The sequence below is a fragment of the Lygodium microphyllum genome, chromosome 9 (assembly GCF_053477565.2).
Source record: "Lygodium microphyllum isolate KBCC chromosome 9, Lygodium_microphyllum_v1.1.10, whole genome shotgun sequence".
NCBI lineage: Eukaryota > Viridiplantae > Streptophyta > Polypodiopsida > Schizaeales > Lygodiaceae > Lygodium > Lygodium microphyllum.
Genome location: NC_141143.1, coordinates 149,380,452 through 149,400,696, shown reverse-complemented (window position 1 = coordinate 149,400,696; position 20,245 = coordinate 149,380,452). Strand labels below are relative to the sequence as shown.

The window sequence follows — 20,245 nt, the reverse complement described above, 5'->3', positions numbered from 1 at the left end:
GTCTACAAAACGCCAAAAGGAGATACTCAAGCGTGGGAGAAAGTGCTAGCAACCCAATTGGTCAAACAAAGGGTCCTCAGAAGAAAGGAAAACAAAAAAAAACATAGTTTTGTTAAATGAATAAACTTAAAATTGTGTCCTATAACATCAAGGGGTTGACTGACCCCAAAAGGGCAACTACATTCAGGGAATGGCTTAAAGTTAGTGCCATTTACCCCGATGTTATTTGCCTACAGGAAATAAAAGTGTCAGGTCCTCCTCTACTCAAAAACCTACAGACAGTGTCTAAGGAATATGAATGATATATGACAAACCACACCAATAGGAGGGGGGACATGCATAGGTGTCTCCATTAAAATTAAGGATCAAATAAGTAAGGTTATGATTAACACAGAGAATAATTGGGTTGTAGTTCTTTTTAAAAATCAGAATGAATTTGCTATTGTCTCAGTATATACCCCTAATATTTTTGCTGAAAGAGGCAGGCTGTGGGATTCATTACAGGTCATCAATTGCCCCATTATCATTGCAGGGGACTTCAATATGGTTGAATCAACAAAAGATAGATATTTGGAAAAAGGAACATGTATTGCAGGAATTGAAAAGAGTAAGTGGCTGGTAACTAAAGCCTATCATGGGCTAACTGATGTCAGTGAGCAACTAGGATTCACATGGAGTAACAATCAAAGTGAAATTTATCTCCGAAAGGCTAGACTTGATAGATTTTACATATCTGCAGGTCTGTTGGTCTCTTTTGTTAATCTCAAAGTTAAAGCTCTTGATAACTTAGTCATGTCTGACTATGAGCCTATTCAGCTAGTTCTCTCTAACTCATCCCAAATAATAAAAGCTGGTTGGTTTCATACTGACCCCAGACTATTTCAAAACAAAATAGTTAGGGACACTATCAAAGGAATCTGGACAATGGCCTTCTGGCAAACAGTCTCCCCAGCTCATTCATGGGCTAAAGCCATTAAATACACTCAACGATTTTTTAGGGAAGTCAAAAATAAAAAAGTACAGCAGACTAGGGATCATAGAGCTAGACAATACTCAGTGTATAAATCTTTGGAGATCAGGATAGAGGTTGGGGAGACCCAATTACAGCCTAACCTAGTCAGAATCAAACAAGAACTTAGATCTGCTGAAGAAAAAGAAGCTATTGACATATAACTCTTCACTAGGCAATGGTGGGCTGGCAAAGCAGACAAACCCACCAAAGACATGTTCCAAGTCCTTAAAAAGAAAAAGGATAGAGACTCCATCCCATTGTTGAGAAGGGAAGATGGCACACATGCCCAAAACAATGGAGAGAATCTCCTTATAGCTAAGGAATTTTTCTCTAAAATGTTTAGCTCCTCTAGAAAGAGTTCACAAGAAGAGACAACTACCAAGCCTCAGATAGCAATGGTTAGGAAGAAGGTGGTCCCTCCAAGCTTGGCTGAGATTCTGGATGGGGAGCTATCAGCTATTGAGATCAGTGATACCATAATACTCTCTAGCATCAGGGAAAAGCCCAGGTCTTGATGGCCTTTCGAATGAATTCTTCAAAGAATTCAAAGATTCTCTTATTCACCCCCTTCTCATGGTATGGAGAGAATCCCTGAAATTTGGAGCCTTATTCCACATAATCAATGAAGGAGTAGTCAAACTAATCCATAAGAGAGACGAAAAAGAACTCCTAGCCAATTGGAGACCCATTGCATGTCTCACATCAGCATATAAGGTTTTTGTCAAAGCTATAGCTAGAAGGCTATCGGATCACCTAGATAACTGGATAAGAAAAGAACAAAAAGGGTTCATTAAAGGGAGATATATTCTAGACTCAATAATTGCCCTGTGGGAAGGCATTGAACATGCCCAAAAATCTAACCTATCAAATTTTCAAGATTGATTTTGACAATGCTTATGATAGGTTAGAATGGGATTTTATCCTCCAATCTCTCCATGATATGGGGCTAGGTAGAAAGTTCATCAAGTATGTCAGTACTCTTTTTGGTAATGCCTCCACAAGAATTGCCATTAATGGGAAGATGACTGATTTCTTTCCTTTGAGAAGATCCATCAGGCAGGGCTGCCCTCTTGCTCCCCTTTTATTTGCCATTGCAACTGATTCACTGGGTTGGCTCATTCAAGCAGAGATTGATAAATGCAACATTAAAGGGATTAAACTCCCTAACAACAAAGACATGGTACTCAACCAATTTGCTGATGATACAAATAGCATGGTAAATAATGATCCAGATTTATTAGTAGCTTTTTGGAACTACTTGCAAACCTTTTGCAAGGCTTCTGGTTCTGTTATCAATCCAAACAAAACAGGAATTAAAACACTAATCAGTCCTTATCCTGGTTGGCTCCTGGCTGCAGGGTGTAAGGAGATTGAAACAGGTAAAGTATTCAAACTTCTAGGCATACCCATGGGCTTTGGGATGTCAATGAAACAAAGGTATGATTGGGTTTTGGAAAAAATTAGGGGACATTTTGAAAAATGGAAGGGTCTGCAGCTCAATATGGCAAGAAGATGTCTGGTTCTGAAACACATACTAATTCCAACTAGGGAGGAATTTTTTGTGGAGTGGGGATGGGGAAAAGTTTAAAGTACCTAAAGTATCTTGGGTTGTTTGCACTACACCTAAGAAATCAGGCGGTCTTAGTCTTCCCAATCCTAGTATTCTAGCTGACAAACTTGCAGCCAAATGGATTGCAAGAAGCATCTTAAGAAAATAAGGAGACTGGATAACTTTGCTTAAGGCAACCATTAGCAAGTTTCATGTAGAGGGTTGTCCAAAATGGAAAGGCTTAGACCCACTAACAATAACTTTTTGTCCAGTCAAACTGAAAGCTAAAGATTGCTCTCCTTTGGCAAAAGGTCTTTGGGAGGCTTGATTCAAGTACAAGAGTCTGTTAATCCCCTCTTCCCGTCCCAACCTCACCCTACCCTAGAGTTCCAAAGACTCCATCTGGTTCAGCTTCTTTCAGGGAGCCATTCCGGATAATCAGATTAACTTAGCCCACAAGCTCTTCAAGAAAGGCATTAGAAGTTGGAGGGACATTTGGGATTTCTCCCTAAAAAGGTGGATGACTGGAACACAACTAAAATAAAATTCAAATTAAAAAGACAGGAATTGGAATTGATAACTGAAAGGGTACTCTTGTGGGGACGTAATATGTCTGCAATGATTAATCTTAATCACCACTTCGATTATAGGAGAATCTGTTTTATGGGGGACAAACCTCTTCTACCCCTTCCAGACCTATTAGAAAGCAATGCTCCTCTTTGTTTTAAACTAAATAACAGATGGCATATTAATTTTGTGTTGTACAGTGGAATTACAGGTTCGGTAACATTTGGACTCCCTCGATCCAACCAAAGATGTCTTGTCTAATGTGACTCATTACTCTTAAAAGTCTTTGGACTAATGAGAGAGCACTCAAAGTTGGTCTAGGGAATGGACTTTGCCTAAGGTGTGGCCAACAGGTAGAATCAATCCCTCATATATTCTTTAACTGCCTTAAAAATTCTAACATCTGGTGTTTCATGCAGGTCCTTGTCATCAAGTAGCACCCCACTAAACTCACTTGGAAGGAGTTATTACTGGGGGAAATATATGGACTCCCTTCCCCAATATGGAATTGGATTAGAAGTTATTACCTGTGGAACATATGGATAAGTAGAAACAAGAAAACATTTGAAAATACTGATTTGGATCCTATCCATGGTTTTAAATTTGATCTTTGTTTTCAGGTTGAGAAAGATGCAGAAATAATTCTCAAGCAGCATGAAGACAATATGAAGGAGGGACTAGGGAAAGCATTTTCCACTGTGGATGTGACAGCCATACTGCTAGACATCAAGAAGAAGGTTGAATAATAATGATGTAGATACGAATCTTAGGATAAACATCTTGACATCTGATGCTTAGGTTCAGACCTTATATGTTTTGTAATGCTATTATTATGTACTCTCAGGTCAAGGTAGCTTCCCTCTTTTGAAGCAACACTCCCTTAAACAGCTGTAAACCTTTTGATATATTTTAATACAACTTTAAAGCTTCTTTAAAAAAAAAAAAAAAGAAATGGGAGACAGATGAAAGCTACATGAGCCTTGAGGATGACGTGTAAAGAAAATGGAGAGGAGTCAGGATTCGAGGGTTTCAAGAGAGCTTGAGCCTCACAGGCGATGGTGACGGCTTGCAATTTCAAGAGGAATGTCGCTTTCGAAAGGATGAGGGGAGCCTGGAGGGTTTCTAACTTTCTTTCCATTCAAATTTCGAGGACTAAGGTATACATTCAAGTTTCAACTTGAGATTTGAGACACTACGGGGGGGGGGAGAAGTCTAAATACTGGCCAGCGAAGAGAATAGGATGCCGATGATCCGGATGATGGTCGTGAAGGAAGGGAAAGATGGGGGGATTAAATATTGTGGCGATGAGGAGGGGAATAACGTGGATAAAGGAGGAAGTGCAGGAGGAGAAGCAGAAAGAGTCGAAGAAGGGGCGGGAGCGGAAAGAGAAGGAAGAGTTATTAGAGGGGGAGAAGGAGAAGGAGAGGGAGAGGGAGGAAGAGTACTAGCTGGGGTGCTGTCGCCGGTGAGGATGGGGATATGGAGGGTCATGCTGTGCAAGCAGTGGCCCGGAGTGCCGCAGATGAAGTAGTAGGCCGTGGCGTTTGGGAGGTTGAGAAGGACGCGGGTGTTGCCATCGCGGTAGAAGGCGATGGGGTTGGCCGTGGTACAAGTCGCGTAGTCCTCCTCGGACACCTGCAGAACGCTGTGCCTGCTCGGGTCGTAAGCAAAGACTGCAGAAGCCACCCCAACGAAACATTCAAAATTAGAGACTCCAGAAGAGAGAGATTAGAAAGACATGCTTTAAAATCACGGGACTGTCTCAGACACAGGCCCAGAGAGAGAGAGAGAGATCCTTGTTACCCAGAGCGTCACCCGCGTGGAACGTCTTGTTTCGCTGCCATTGCGAGTAATCCACGCCCAAACTCCAGCCATTGCTATCGCCCACCGTCCATGTGGTGCTGCTGGATATTTCTGTAGCTGCAGCTGCAGATTTACCATCCTCCCCCCTCATCATCATACTCATCACCACCACTAATGTCATCACCATCTTCGTCATCATCGCCATCATTAATCTTCTCCTCCTGTTCTGATGGTCCTCTGCCCAACAAGGTAGTCCATCGTCTTCAAAATGACGACGATCCTCTCTGCTCTTCACACAAATAGTCGACATTTCAAGCTGGCATTTTTAAATGAAGCACAGCTTTCTCGAGAAAGGTAAAGTAGTTCTCAACTGACCAAACATTGGCAGCCTACCGGGCCACCGGCCATGTCCATGTTCCAGTCATAGCTGACCTTTCCACGCGTATTAATTAATTAGTATCTGCATTCTGTTCCTTCAATAGTTTTCTAATCCAATTAAGAGCTGGATCGCACCTGGCTCTAGTGGGGAGAAGGTAACCCCCTGCCTCCCACAAAGTTACAAACCCCAAGTCGCACCGACAAGGATAAGGGGACTGGGTTTTTACTAGGCCTAGTAGGGTTAACATGTCACATTGATACCCATTGGTGAGACGGGAGGTGGTGTCAGTAATCACCAATTGCGTGTCGAAATTTGACAGAATGTCAAATGCCTTTTTGAAATGACCAGCGTTTTAAGTGTTGCTAGCCTTGTGGCACGATCATAGTGTTGTGAAATGTGGCAAACACTCCCGCTACTACAGTTAGCCTAGGTGCAACACGATTCTAATTATTATCTCAATTCTATCCCTTCAAAAGTTTTCTAATCCATTCGGCCCATGTACAAGTATATTGACTTGCGAGTATGCTTTAAAGTTTGAGGGCTTCAAGGATATGTTCTTATAGGGGTTTTTTGTGGGGGGTTTTAGAACAAATTTTAGTGAAACCCAAAACCCCCAAAGGCTACATGAGGGGGGTTTTAGGTTTTCACTCAAACTATGGGGTTTCACATTGAAACACCCAAAAGGGGTGACCCTTTAGAAAACCTGCACAAAAAGTAAAACAAGCACATGAATACAAATCCAAAATTGGGAGACTTGTCATCATTTTTCTATATCACTACCCCACTAGCCCGTGATCTTCGAGTGGTGCCTTATTGTTGTGCTTAGTGCGCCACCACTTGTGCCGTCTATGTCAAGAGGTGAAATTGTTGCTAGAAGAGCTCTTGTATTCGAAACTACCAAGCTTTCATATGCCTTGCAGGCCTTCAAGGTCAACCATAGTCGAGGCAAAAAGTCTAACCGTAGTAAATAAATAGACAAAGCTTGCACACATGAATAAGGAAAAAAGGTCAACCTCATCATAGACTACCATGATCCACAATCAACCAAGATCCAACACGTACTCTTACCATGGTAGTTGAATTATGGTTTGGGAGCAAACACAAGATTCCCCCATGGTTACAAGGGACTGAATAGTTCAACTAAAGTTTGTTGCCACATCAAAAAAGAGATTACAATGGTAAGCTTTTTAGGCCCACAATAGGTCATGTGTGAGGCCTATCACTGATTGAATGGTTGTTGTCCACCTCCTTTCTCCCATGCCAAGCTTTCACTAGTGAATGATATATCTTACATTCTTCTCTCTCTCTCTCTCTCTCTCTCTCTCTCTCTCTCTCTCTCTCTCTCTCTCTCTCTCTCTCTCCCCTTTATAATGTACAAAAAGAAAAACAAATGCAGTTCTAGAATTGCAAACATCAACAAATATGTTTCAATCATTTGCAACCATTTTCTCATCATATACACTAATAATTTATCATATAAATTAAATAAAGATTGCTTACTTAAAAATTTACATATGTACGTCTCGTAATTCCAAGAAATGGAGATGCTTCTAACGCAATTTCTTAGCCACCGCTAACACTTCCAAATCACCCAATCGACTTCCCATTACGCTTCTGAACCATCATCCATCACCGATTCGTCAAATCAACCCTCCCTTTCTCTTTCGTAAACAACCATATGAACAACGAACAAGGAGGAGAGAGAAACATGAGAGAGAAATACTACTTTTTTATCTTGTTGAATAGTACACCATTTTGTGTGAGAATCAGAGTGATGGAGTAAAGAAATTGTAGATTTTATGCCCAAGAGCAGGAGAATAATCATTGCAGTAATTAAAAATCCATTTTTGGGGGATGAAAGGGGCACTGAAAAAAATGCACCTCCCCATGTCATACCATTTTTCATTAGTTTGCCTCTTCTTAATCAAGGCAAATAACTAGTTCAAAGTTGGGTATTTTCACACTTGTGCGAAGTGGTTGCAACACAGTTGAGGGGGCAAACGACCTCCTCAGAATCTCGATCTGATTAGACAGTGGATTTTTGGCATCAAAATCTATCATCCTAGCATTCATCACATGCTTTTCGACTTCCGAATCCAGTAACTACTTCATAACACCAAACCTCACAGTTGTTAAATGGGGGGTCAAACATACTTTGATTGATAAACAGACACTTGCATTGGATTCCTGGCATCAAAATGCATGTAGTAAAACTCCACCTCCTTAATATGCAACTATTTCATTTTGCACCAAAATTACATCTTTTACGGATCTTGGGGTCCTTTTGCACTTAAATCCTAACTTTAAAATTTTCTCTCATTAGCAACCATGAGATAGGGCGACTTAGCATGTCAAATCCACAAACTGATCTACACAAGCAGAAAACACAAAGATCATCAAGCTGCTACAAACAAGAATGTACAACAAAACACAATCACAGCTCTCACCCTACCCCTTAACAAAATCAAAGCATGAAGTCCGCAAGAGATAGACCAAGAATAATATGATAGAGATCCAGAACTAGTTGCTAATCAATTGTTCTAACATAATGAACTATTAAAGGAGTTATCATAAGTAGTGGTTTGACTTGCCTACCTAACCTAGGATAACTGAACTAGGAACTTCTACTAGACGAGGACTCCTATAACCTTGTATATATTTTTTTTTTCATTTTAACATATTTTTTTCAGTATTTTATAATCGGGTGTATAAAAAGGAGGAAACTGAGCATATTGTGACCCAAGGAGAATAGGGCATTGGCCTTAAATTCTGTTTCGGTACCTAAGGACCTACCAAGCCCTCACAAGGCGACATTAAATTATTTTTCTTCCACTCACTTTTATTTTTATTGCAATTATCCTTATTTATTTTCCAGCTAAATGTCACCCCCAAGAAGATAGGGCATTGACCCTAGGTCTGACTCATCCCAAGAGCCTACTAGGCCTTCATAAGAAGGCAATGATCATTTGCTCTTGGAAATTTTCCTTTCTTTATTTCCTTATTCTAGGGGTTAGAACCCCTTTCTACATACATCCATATTTTACGTAGATTTTTTAGATATATTCATTATTTATTCTCATTTATTTGGCAAACTTTCCTAATTGCCTCACAATTAATAGGGATTCCTAGAAACAATTGCCTAGCAAGGTAGCAGAATAGGGTCAGACAACTGCTCAAACCTTTCTAGACATACCTAACCAAACCATGGGACTTCATACCTTGAATTCTAGTCCCCCACAAAAGGAAAAATTTCCACATACATATACACATAAAGCACAAAGGGAAAGGACTTGTAATGGAAGGACATCACCTAGATTGGCCACAAGAAGCTTTTTGTAGTAACAGGCTCTTTCCAAGTACTTAGTCGAATTTTTTTAGTGTAGCACTAAAACAAAAACCCATTAACCGCACCTGCACCTGCACCAAACAAATGACTTCTTGGTCTAATGAAATCAAACAACTCTCTAGGCCCTCATGGTTTAACAAAATAAACCATTAAAGCACACCATTCAGTAGTCTACTATTGAAGACAAACCCTTGGTCTCCACATACACCTTGTTGAAGCACAAGACTAGACCAAGGGGGTGGGCTGCTCAAACCTTATACTAAATGCATAAAATTATTAGCTAACTCCTAGCATAATAGCAAGGGACATCCTACAAATATGTTGTTTGAACAATTTGATGCATCCATGATAAAATAGGAAGACGGTCAATTGCTACGTGGCTCATAATCCATACTAACCATCGGTGGCAAAAATAGGACATGTTAGTAAAAGCAATCCCCATAATAGCCTTAAACTGACATCAAGAGGCAATTGTAAAAACCCCTCACAACCATAATTAAAAAAGACATCTTCAATAAAGACATAATTAGTCAGAGAATTTGCAAAGTGATTCAACGTCAAGGAATCAACTGGCAACAAGCCACTACCTCAAAGATCTCAAGGGTGTCCAAAGTTGCACAATGGTACATTCTTAGAATGGATCTCTCACACTATAGGTCTCATTCAATAAGTTGATCACTAATTGTGAATCACCTTTTACCAATAATCGGCAAATACCACTACATCTAGCTAGATTCAGTCCCAAGAGCAAGGCCTTCTACTTTGCCATGTTATTCGTAAAAGCAATGCCTAAATACACTCCCATTTTCAAAACTACTCAACGATGGGATCTTTTATGACAACCCCAATACTCACATGCTTTAGCAGGTCCTCAAGAAGCTCTATCAAAATATAATGTATAAATCCAGACTTCATTTATACAACCTGCCATGGCAATCCACCTACTCGTACTTATGATAGACAAAGTCTAATCGAGAGAGAGGGTGTAAGACATGTACAATTTCTCCTTCCTCACTAAACTCAATAGGAACGTGGCAATGGTAGAAATAGACCTGAATATTATAGGTAAAAGATTCATCTTGCCACTCAATAATGTGATAACTCTTACTCCACCAAATCACTCTACCTTGGTGGTAATGCTATTCTAAATATAAATGCTTAAGATAAGTAATGATTTTTCCATCCAATAGTCTTGGTATTCTCTACAAGTTTAAGTTGGATCTAGAAGGACTTGCAAAGGCACCAAGTCTAACATCAACCCCTATACATAATAGGATTTAATTTAGTTTTAAACTCTACCCCTTGCAAATCCACTAAAAGGAATGTAGAGCCATTTTTTCCTATACGAACAATCTTATAAGGACCATCCCATTTAGGTTCTAAGTTTCCTTGGAAGAGCTCACAATGGGCATCATAATCTAGGACCGATTGAACCTTAGCAAATTTATACTTCTTAGCTTGAAGATCGTGAAGTATTTTCATTCACTTCTTCCCTACTTCTTGATGTAACAAGGCTTGTAATCTAATCTCATCATGATGTGCAAGGAAAATGAACCTTTCTTGCAACGCTTCTCCTTCTCTTAAAAAATGATCTAGAGCAAACCTTGTTGTAGGGAGCTCAATCTCCAAAGGTAAAACACACTCTTTCCCATATACTAATTTAAAAGGGGTGTGACATATAGCACTTTTAAATATCATATTATAAGCCCAAACAACCACATACAACTTTTTATCCCAATCATGCTTACCTTTAGATACAGTCTTGGATAAAATCCCCACAAGTTACTTATTAGTACTCTCTACTTGTCCATTAGCTTAGAGGTTATAAGGCGTGGTCTTATTATGTTTAATCATCAGAGCTTTTATCAAAGCCTCAATCACTTTATTCAAAAAATGTGTCCCATGGTTAGACACAAGCTCCTACGATGGACCAAAATGGCAAACAATCTGCTTCAAAATAAAACTGGCCATTTCCTTGGCATTATTCTTCATCATAGCACTATCTTTAGACCACTTCATGAAATAATTTGTTGTCACAATGATATAGTGCTTCCATATAGTTGACAAAGGATGTATAGGTCCAACAAAATCAATGCCCCACTTCTCAAATGGTAATATAGTCATGATAGAAGTCAATAGGCACTTTCTATTCTCCCTATTATTATGTCTCTAACACGTATCATATCTCTTGACATGTGCAAATGCATCTTGAAAAATAGTTGGCCACCAATATCTAGCTCTCAAAGCTTTCTATGCAGTCAATCGTCCAACAAACTGCCCTCCACAAGTAAAGTCATGACACTCTTCCAAGATAAACGGAACCTCACCAAGCATAACATATCAGTGATAAATATCATCGACCCCTTGTCGATATAATATTCCTACAATCAAGGAAAATTTCAAGGCTTGTTGCCTAAATTTTTCCTTTTTAGCCTTTGACAAAGTGGCTCCAGCCTCGCCTGTGGATAGATAGTGCGTTATAGCAGCATACTAGGATGGAATGGAGACCGTATCAACATTGAATAGACTCTCAAGGTCACTTCCTTCAGTCGAGACTTACTTCGACTCCTCGAAATCCACAAGACATTCAATGATGCCCTACAACGTCGGTGGCTTACTCCTAATTTCATAATTAGACTCTTGTAAAGTGATCAACCACTTCGCTAGGTGTTCAGGTGACTGCAACTTATTCAACAATAGCCTTAGTCCCTCTACCTTTGTATAAAACTCTACATTTTCATATATGATGTAGTGCCTAAATTTGTTCGTTGCAAAGTCCATCCCAAGGCATAGTTTCTCCATATAAGTGTAATAATCTCGAATACCCCCAATTTATGACTAGCAAATACAATCAAATGTGGTATCACTCCTCCTTCCAAATCTGGGCTAAAAACAGTTGATATTATACATCATAGCCATTGAAAATATATAAAAGATCTCACCCATTTTAGGTGCTTTTAGGACTGATGCTTTTTTCAATTCGTGCTTTACATCCTTGAAGGATACTTGACATGGATTACTCCAAAGAAATAGATAGTTAAAGGATAGTAATGGTAATGTCCTCTCAGCCAATGCATTAATGAATCATTGATAATATCGGTTTGTATTGGTGGTGTTACACTTTCACTCAAAGTAGATTGACTTTTCAGAGAAAGGGGAATGCTAGAGCTTCCTCCTCACCATGACGAACTAATTGGGATATTAATTGGGTTAACAAGACCTCTCTTTCTTAAGGATATCGGACTACTACGCTTAAGAGAATACCTCCTAGTGATTTCAACTTGCCATCTAGCTCTTTTAGCTCTTTCTTATCATTGAATCTCAGCTTCATGGTATCTATTAGGAAATAACAAATCTATCTCAATGCTCTTTGGTATACATTGAGAAATTGGTCCTTATTTAACCAAGATTTGAAAACTATCAATTATTAGTGGCTCCCTGCAAATGTACGACTTGTCAGGACCTAAAACATTTCTGATGCTAGCTCTAAAGCTCTAGTCACCTCCTATGCTCACCAAACCACCCTCATGGCCTCACGACTAAGAGCGTCTAGAGGTTACATAGTACTTTAAATAAATCACATATTTGTATTAATTGTAAACCAATGGTTTTGCCTTTCGCACTCTAACAGAGGGAGTATGCAAACACATAGGTGATCAACACCTCGATTTACGCACATAAAGAGCTTCCCCTAGTAGAATAATGTTGCGGCTCATATGGGACTCCTACACCCCAAGGATTGACCCCAAGATGTGCCATCTTACATATAGAACACAAATGTAATAAAGTCGTCTCAGAATATAAACCATAACAATCTAGGAGATTGTATATATTCCTCACTTAATTGATTTTCCCCAAGATATCACACTAACCTACAATAGAAGGGAACATTATGCTCTCAACATTGGTCATCACCTAGACATACAATTGCCATGCATCTAGGATTTCATCTTTTGATACCATATTTAAATTGTATATACAAAGTATATGCAGTCCGTGCTCAAACAACTTAACTAAAAATCACACCAACGTGAAGTGCATAAACAATATTTTCATGTTTTTCTTCTAACCACGATGCACGGCGTTGCTAAGAAATGGCACTAGGCTAACCCATGCTAACGAGCCTCTTAAAACTTATATAAACCATGGCCTATATATTAAGATATGCAAAGAAATCAATAAATTAATCAAATACATTTCCATTTTAGGTCAAACTCTCTATCATTCACATTTAAATTGATTGCATAAATTAAGAGAGATTTAGTGATAATTTTTAACAGAAACAAGCTCTAAAATATGTATTTTAACACATAAATAAAGGCAAACTGAGACAAATCCTTATGCTTCACCTTCATTATACATTCATGAACATTCTTCTAATTTATTATAATTTTCTACAAGTAAAAACTAAATTTTCTTTAAAATTTTCTTCTTTTGACAATCTTTCATGAAAATTTTCCCTTATTTCAATATAAATTATTGATTTCTTTGATTTTTCTAATTTTTATAACCAATGAGAAGTGTAATCCATTAGCATATTCAATTTCATGCCATAAGAACATCATTCAAACCCCAAAACCCAAGAACAACCCCATGTTTCATTAAATCTCGTATTTTGAGTTTTGCAGTTTTATTGTTTTTAATATGAGAAAAGGAAAACAAATGCATTGCTAGAATTGCAAACATAAACAAACACATTTTAATCATTTGTAACCATTTTCTCATCATATGTACTAATGATTCGACATAAAAATTAAATAAAGATTGCTTACTCAAAAATTTGCATATATATGTCTCATAATTCGAGGAAATGAAACTGCTGATACAATTTTCTAGTTGCTGCCATTGACGCTTCCAAATCACCCAATCTACTTCCCATTACACTTTTGAACTATCGCTCATCACCGATTCGTCAAATCAACCCTTTCTCTGTCTCTCTCATAAACAACCATATGAACAAGGAATAAGGAGAGAGAGAAAAGAGAGAGAAAGACTGATCTATTATGTTGTTGAATAGTACACAATTTTGCATGAGAATCGAAGCAGCGTAGAGTGAAGAAATGGTAGATTTGATGCCCAAGAGCAAAAGGAGAATCATTGTAGCAAAAAGAAAAGGGAGGATGTGCCGAAAAAAAATGTGCCCCCCCTCATGGGCCCCCAATGTCATTCCATTTTTCATTAGTTTGCCTCTTTTTAATCAAGGTTACTGCTAACCTCCCAAATAACTAGGTCAAAGTTGGTATTTTTACACTTGCCCCCCGAAGTGTTTCTAACCTAGTTGAAGGGACAAAACGGCCTTGCAATCTCGATCCAACTAGATGGATAGCTTTCTAGCATTGAAATCTATCACCCTTTCCTCTGTCACATGATTTTCAGCTTTTGGATCCAATGGTTGCTTCATAACACCAAACCTTTTGGCCATTAAATGGGGGGTCAAACAGACTCTAATTAATGAACAAACACTTGCATTGGATTCCTAGCATCAAAATGTATCTAGGAAAAATTGCAACTCCTTGATCCATAACTGTTTCATTTTGCACCAAAAATGTCTCTTTTACATGTCTCAGGTTCTTTTTCACTTAAGTCCTAGCTTTAAAATCCACTCTCAATTTCCTTTAATGACTGTGAACTTTTTGTGCATAGAATATCCACTATACCCTCGTGTACTTTTGCATACCTTGCATCGTTCTCCCAAGGTAACATAGCCTTTTTTGTAGTTTGACCATTCAGGGTCTTAGATTCTCCATGGTACCTTTCTTTGGTGGGCTCCCTCCAAGGAGTCCATTGAGGCCATTGGGAGCCTTTTCTAGCACCACTTTGCATAGCATTGATACCCTCATTGCCATCCCATTGGCACAATATGTTTTGCCTTCCATAGGGATGATGGAGGGCCATCACATCTCGGGCAAATGCACACTATCTTCTCCTCACTAGGATATTCTAGACTAGTGGATTCTAAAACCAACCTTCCTCCTCACATAGGGTGGTAAATAACTTGATTAAGCACTAATTATAGCAATCATAAAATTCATGTAACTTGAAAATGCAAACTTCATCACTTTAATCTTGGATAATAGATAGCATGTTGGCCCCAAAATTGGCGCCCCTTGTGGTATTATTTCTTTAACTTTTAATGCAAATAGATGGAGTACAACTAAGATCCTCTAACCTTCTTTATTAATCTAGCTGCTTTTTTTACTGTCAAAACTGACTAACAAGTCTCCAAACTAGTTTGCCCCTTGGTTTGCTTGGGGATTAGCCTTCATCGCCCTACTCCTTGAAAGACAAATTCTGTCCCAAATTTGACATTGATTGCCTGGCCTCTTGAATCTCCCTGAAATTCCTCAATTTTAGCTATTGGAATTTAAGTCCTAAGCTCTCAATTCTGAGCATACATCCTAGGGTGACTATCAAATCCTAATTTACAATAGTACAACAACAAAGATTTGCTAAAATCTCTTCATTTGATGGCTCAAATTATTAGAAAATATTAAGATGACTTGAGAGATGGCTGGGGAATGAGAGAGAAAGTTGTAGACTGAGAAATTTCAAAGTTTCATTGCAAAAATGCTTGAAAAACTATTGCTACACTGCTCAAACAATCATGGAAACTATTATCTATAGCTTAGGATCACCAAAAAGGCCACTATCCCCTCTTGTATGCTACCATCTATACTAAAAGGACCTTGGGATGCTATCACCTACTCCAATAGGGTTCCAAACTATTGTGACATGTTGTAGGATTGATTCCTAGTGGCTACAAATCACATTAGCAACCTTCTTCTCTCTCATGGTTGGAATAGACTTTCAACATCCCCAAAAAATATTTTTTCCATTTGTAGGGGCAAGTTTTACCAAATGGTATCCTTTTAATCCCATTTTTAAATCTATTACTAACTTATTAAATTAATTTACAAAATACTAAATTTTAAAAATCAAATTGATAACTATTCTAGTGCTCAAAAAATTAAGTTTACTAGTCAATAATTAAATTGGCTAGGCCAATTTGTCTTCCAAGTATCCTAAGTTATTGATCCTTAGATTTGTATCAATTAATTAATTAATCCCTAGTTTCTAATGTCACCACTGACATTAGGAGCCAATAAATTAGTGTATGCCAAAATCTGACACTGGTTACCACCTAGTACTTGTTAGAAATAACTGATTACAACTTTTGCCTTTGTCACCAAACAATTGATATCTTAGGGTCCTAGGTCCCATACTGTGAAATAATTTGCTTGCACCTCAGATGTGTAACTTTCATTAGTATGTTTGATTAACTTTTATCAAATACTAAGCAAGACAATAAAAATTTACATCCTTGTGAAACAGATTCTCGTTAACATGGTTTCAATCACATCCAGTTCTATTGCAACAAATCAGATGATTACCCCTCCTCCAATTGTGCTATCCTTATACACATGCTAGCAACAAAGGGGCTAGGCATGCATGGCAGTATAGTGCCTAGTCTCTAGTACAATCCCTTGATGCAAATGCAAACAATGCATATGTATAGAGGATTGTGATTGATAAAAAATGCCTCCAAGCAACATGAATGAACTTGAAAATGGCCCTATGTCTAAAGACCCTCAAGATTCCAAGTTGCACCTATAAAATGCAAGAGAGACCGAGGTACTGATAGGAGCTAAGCTAACATGATCAAGATCAAGAGGTTGCCCCCAACATCAAAGCAATAGGTCGTAGGTGGAATTTTGTTGCACAAAAGTGTTCTACAAGGAATGTGCATTAGTCAGCAAAGTAATGCAAGACAAGATGGAATTGTGTTAATAGGGAGTGGAAGACCATCCATGACTATGGGCACAATATTCCATCCAAGCATCCTTAATATTGGCATATAACCACCAAAGAGCGAAAGTCCAGAAAGCTACCCTTGTCTTTTGAGGAGACCATTTACGATGCTATTGAGAGTCATTGTGAAGGTTGGCGTATTGTTGATCCAAGCAATGATTTCATTGACACTTCTTTAGATATGCCAAGTTGGGATCCTAAAATTTTACATTCACCTTCTAATATTTGAGATCTCTTTCTTCATTTCAAACACTGGCTTGCATTGCCATTTATTAATCAAATTATGTAGTCACATAGTTTCTCCCTTTTCTTGCGTGTGCTAGCATCTTCATCAAGACAAGATATGCCTAGTAATGTGGAGAATGTTTCTTGGATGCCTAGACAAGGAGGTGATAATATCCCTAATGAGCCACCTACTTTAGAAATTTCTACTACCATAGGTCACAAGCATTGCAAATCCCATCAAACTACCTTGGAAGTGATCTAAAGGAGATGACAATCAATTGATGACTCAATTCTTTTAGGTAGAGGAGAGACGAATAGCCTAGGAGTGAGAGGCTTTTCAAGCCTCTTTGGGTAGTCAAAACGAATCCCTGGAAGAGACTCTTGCCATACAAAGGGAATGTCTCAAGTATCATATTGAGAATGATTGAGCCCATAGGCAAAACCAAAGGGAGGCAAATGAGGTGATGTGTAAGCTTGTAGCATCCATTTGATTCCTTTATGAGTCATGTTCTCCTCAGCCCACAAAGCCCCAATGTAGATTATTCACCTCCTTCAAGGCATTTAACCTTTCTTGTGTTCAATTCAAAAGTTTTCACAACTTATTGTTTGAAATCATAATTATCTTTATTTTTTCTCTAAATGTCTTGATGTTCATAGACATTTTACTACACTTTGACAAGTTTAAAGGCAAAGTATTTGGCTAGTATTACATTATAAATATGAAGCAAATAGTTATGTCTTTGTTAGTATATAAATGACATAAATAAATAAATGGCCCCAACTAAAATTAGATAATTCAAAAAACAATTTTGATAGACTGAACATTTTGCTTGAAACTGCCCCTTGCACCATGTAAGGAGCAATGCAATCTCCTAATATCTCACGACCATGTGACTACATGGGTGCTAGAAATGGAAATTCTTGCTCTACAAATCTATCTACTGCATGCATAATTAATCGTGTCCTCTCCATCAAGACAATAATGTTTAGTGCACAACATGTAATGATGCACTTGGCCAAGAATGCTAGAAAGGGACTCAATATCTTCCCATTTACTTATTGCCATACTTGTTTTAAATGACCAAATTCATGTTCAATAGCAATCATGGTAGAAGTGATGAGGTAGTTAGCTGGTCATGGAGAGCAAAACCACCATCTACAATTATATATTCCCTAATATTGAAATTTTGATTTGTAAATTTTGGTCTAGACAAATAATGCTCATCAAGTGCTCTTGCATAGAAACTTGAGTTTCTAAAACATGCGACTGTCATGCATTGCAATTCTGCATATACTTCTAAGAAACATATGTCCATGTTTATGACCTAGTAATTCTTGTTCCTATCAAACCAATTCACTACACTAGCATCTCTCGGCTTATCCATGTTAACATGCATAACATCAAGTGCCTTGCAACAATTTGGTAAACCCCTAAACAAATGAAGTCCCATCTTTGACACTCCTAACACTTTCCACATCCCTTGGCCATTGTATGGAGCAAGATTTGTGTATCAATATTGCATCCACAAACCTATTAGCTATCTTTGAAAAAAAATAAATTTGCCTCCAAAATGCTCTCCAATTTTAACGTATCACATCCCACGAGGGATGAAGAATAGAAATGGCAACCATCTTCTTGATATTGATAGCTTTTCCACAAATAGTTATTAGAGAAAAAGGGAATGTTTTCTTGCTTCATATGATTGTGCAATAGGTTTGACAACCACATGAAGAGGTTTATTGGTGTCATATAATTTTATGTCCATGTTACGAAGATAGAAAAGATCCCATAACTTCATATACTAAGGATCCTGTACACATGACATGACAATACAAATTACAGGAAATCTGGAGACATTGTTGAGTTTGGACCTAGTGGTTTAATCACAATTTAGTAGTAGGTAATGGGGTTGAACTCAAGAGGAGACAGGAAAGTCAAATAGGTCTAACTATGAGTAAGAAGACATGTGACCTTGTGTAGGGGTAAGTAGGAAACTTGTGGGACTTTTTTGTAGGAAAAGGAGGGAAAAATAGAGAAAAGGGGGGAGCATTCTAGCATGAATGATAGGCAAAAAAAGGAAGAGTAGGCCTAGAAAAAATGTGAAGAAGGGGGCTGAAAACTCATTCAATTTGGAGGTTTTAGGGAAGAATAACATGGCTAAACAATCCTGGACCTTCAAGGTATGGTTTTAGCAAAGGAGTGAGCTTGTGGCCCATATGAGCTATGGGAAACATGGCAAAATATGGTATTTAGATTGCATAGTGCTACAATTCTAAATTTTCAATATGCTTCTTTACTTTGTAGAACATGCAAAATACCATGTGAGTTTAAAAGAAAGGGTAGATTTATTACGTTGACTTACAATTTTTTAAAAACAAAAGGGGTTTATAAATGTGCTCAATGTTAACTCACATTATGGGCCTTTTTATTTGAAATTTTCCATAGGCTCAATTGGGAGGGAAAGGGAGGGTTATGTCATGAGGGGAAGTCTGGGGTAGGGGGAAGAAAGAGGGAGGGGAGTCAATACTTAGACTTGGTCCTATATGTGTGTTTGTGTGGATGAGCACATGCATGTTGGACTGATTAGGAAGAAATTGACACAACCTACTAGATTCTATATGGAAGAATGAAATGGATGGGCCCAAATTTTCATGAGCTAATCATTCTCTCCATCTATTCTGCCCTCCCCAATGAGATGCAAACATGAATTTTTGAGCCATCTCCTCTAGGAACAAGGAAAATGGTCGTAACCACCAACATTGTTGATGGCATTTATAATGTACTTGACCAAAGATTTGCAAAATAGAATGTCTACAATCCCAAGCTTGATTTAGACTCCCTCGTCATTATATCCATTTCTCAAGCATCTACAAAACAACACGCATGAAGAGCAAGCATATTGGACTAGGCAAGTGTTGCTAGCTCTACACAAAAATTGCATATAGAAATGAGATGCTACCAACATCTGTCCTATAGATTTAGAGAATGAACATTGGTATAATAACTTTAAAGATGAAGGCTTTGGGAATTAATGAATCATTATCATTTGAATTTATGGTCCCTTGACTAGCTCCCTCATTGTAGCCTTTACTCATGGACTAGCCTCATCTTTCACTATATCAATGATGGGAATTTACATCTTGCATTCTATCTCTACCACCAAATTCAAGAGGATCATTTCCAACCTGACAACCATACATTTGTTGCCCTCCTCAAAGCCTATGCCAAGGCCAAGTTTTTTGTCACCCTGCTAGAGGGGAAGTCACCATTGTTTCTTCCTTCGTTTCTTCCCTCTCCTTGTCTCCTTCCCCATCATTGTAGTAGTTTCTTTCTTTTGATTTAGCTTTGGCTAACCACACAAAGATGTGCTTCTTGTTCTTGCTAGGAAGTCATTGTTGTCTTATGCTACAATGCACAAGTTTCTCCATACTATCTCTTGACTACTACAATCATCTTAGGTTCTAGCTCATGTCTTTGGTACTATTGGGCCATTCTCATCACTAGCATGAAGGCAAAATATATGAAAGCTCATAGTCTTCAAGACAATCACAACA

General features: G+C 38.3%; 1 protein-coding gene across 1 annotated transcript; it reads right to left on the bottom strand.

Annotated features, from left to right (window-relative positions):
* Window positions 1-3,927: 3,927 nt before the first annotated feature.
* On the bottom strand, window positions 3,928-5,250 carry LOC148031704 (uncharacterized). The gene is made up of 2 exons (XM_087685274.1): window positions 4,932-5,250; window positions 3,928-4,801 (listed from the first exon to the last, which is right to left on the bottom strand). Exons 1-2 carry the CDS (start codon window positions 5,239-5,241, stop codon window positions 4,341-4,343), a joined length of 771 nt encoding a protein of 256 aa, XP_087541400.1. The 5' UTR covers window positions 5,242-5,250; the 3' UTR covers window positions 3,928-4,340.
* Window positions 5,251-20,245: the final 14,995 nt, after the last annotated feature.

What these genes read in the sequence shown, in the direction of transcription:
- LOC148031704 (XM_087685274.1), bottom strand. Translation starts at nt 5,241, where the DNA reads ATGTCGACTATTTGTGTGAAGAGCAGAGAGGATCGTCGTCATTTTGAA. An exon ending in CCACGCGGGTGACGCTCTGG is followed by an intron (nt 4,802 to 4,931) that starts GTAACAAGGATC and finishes TGGCTTCTGCAG; the next exon opens with TCTTTGCTTACGACCCGAGC.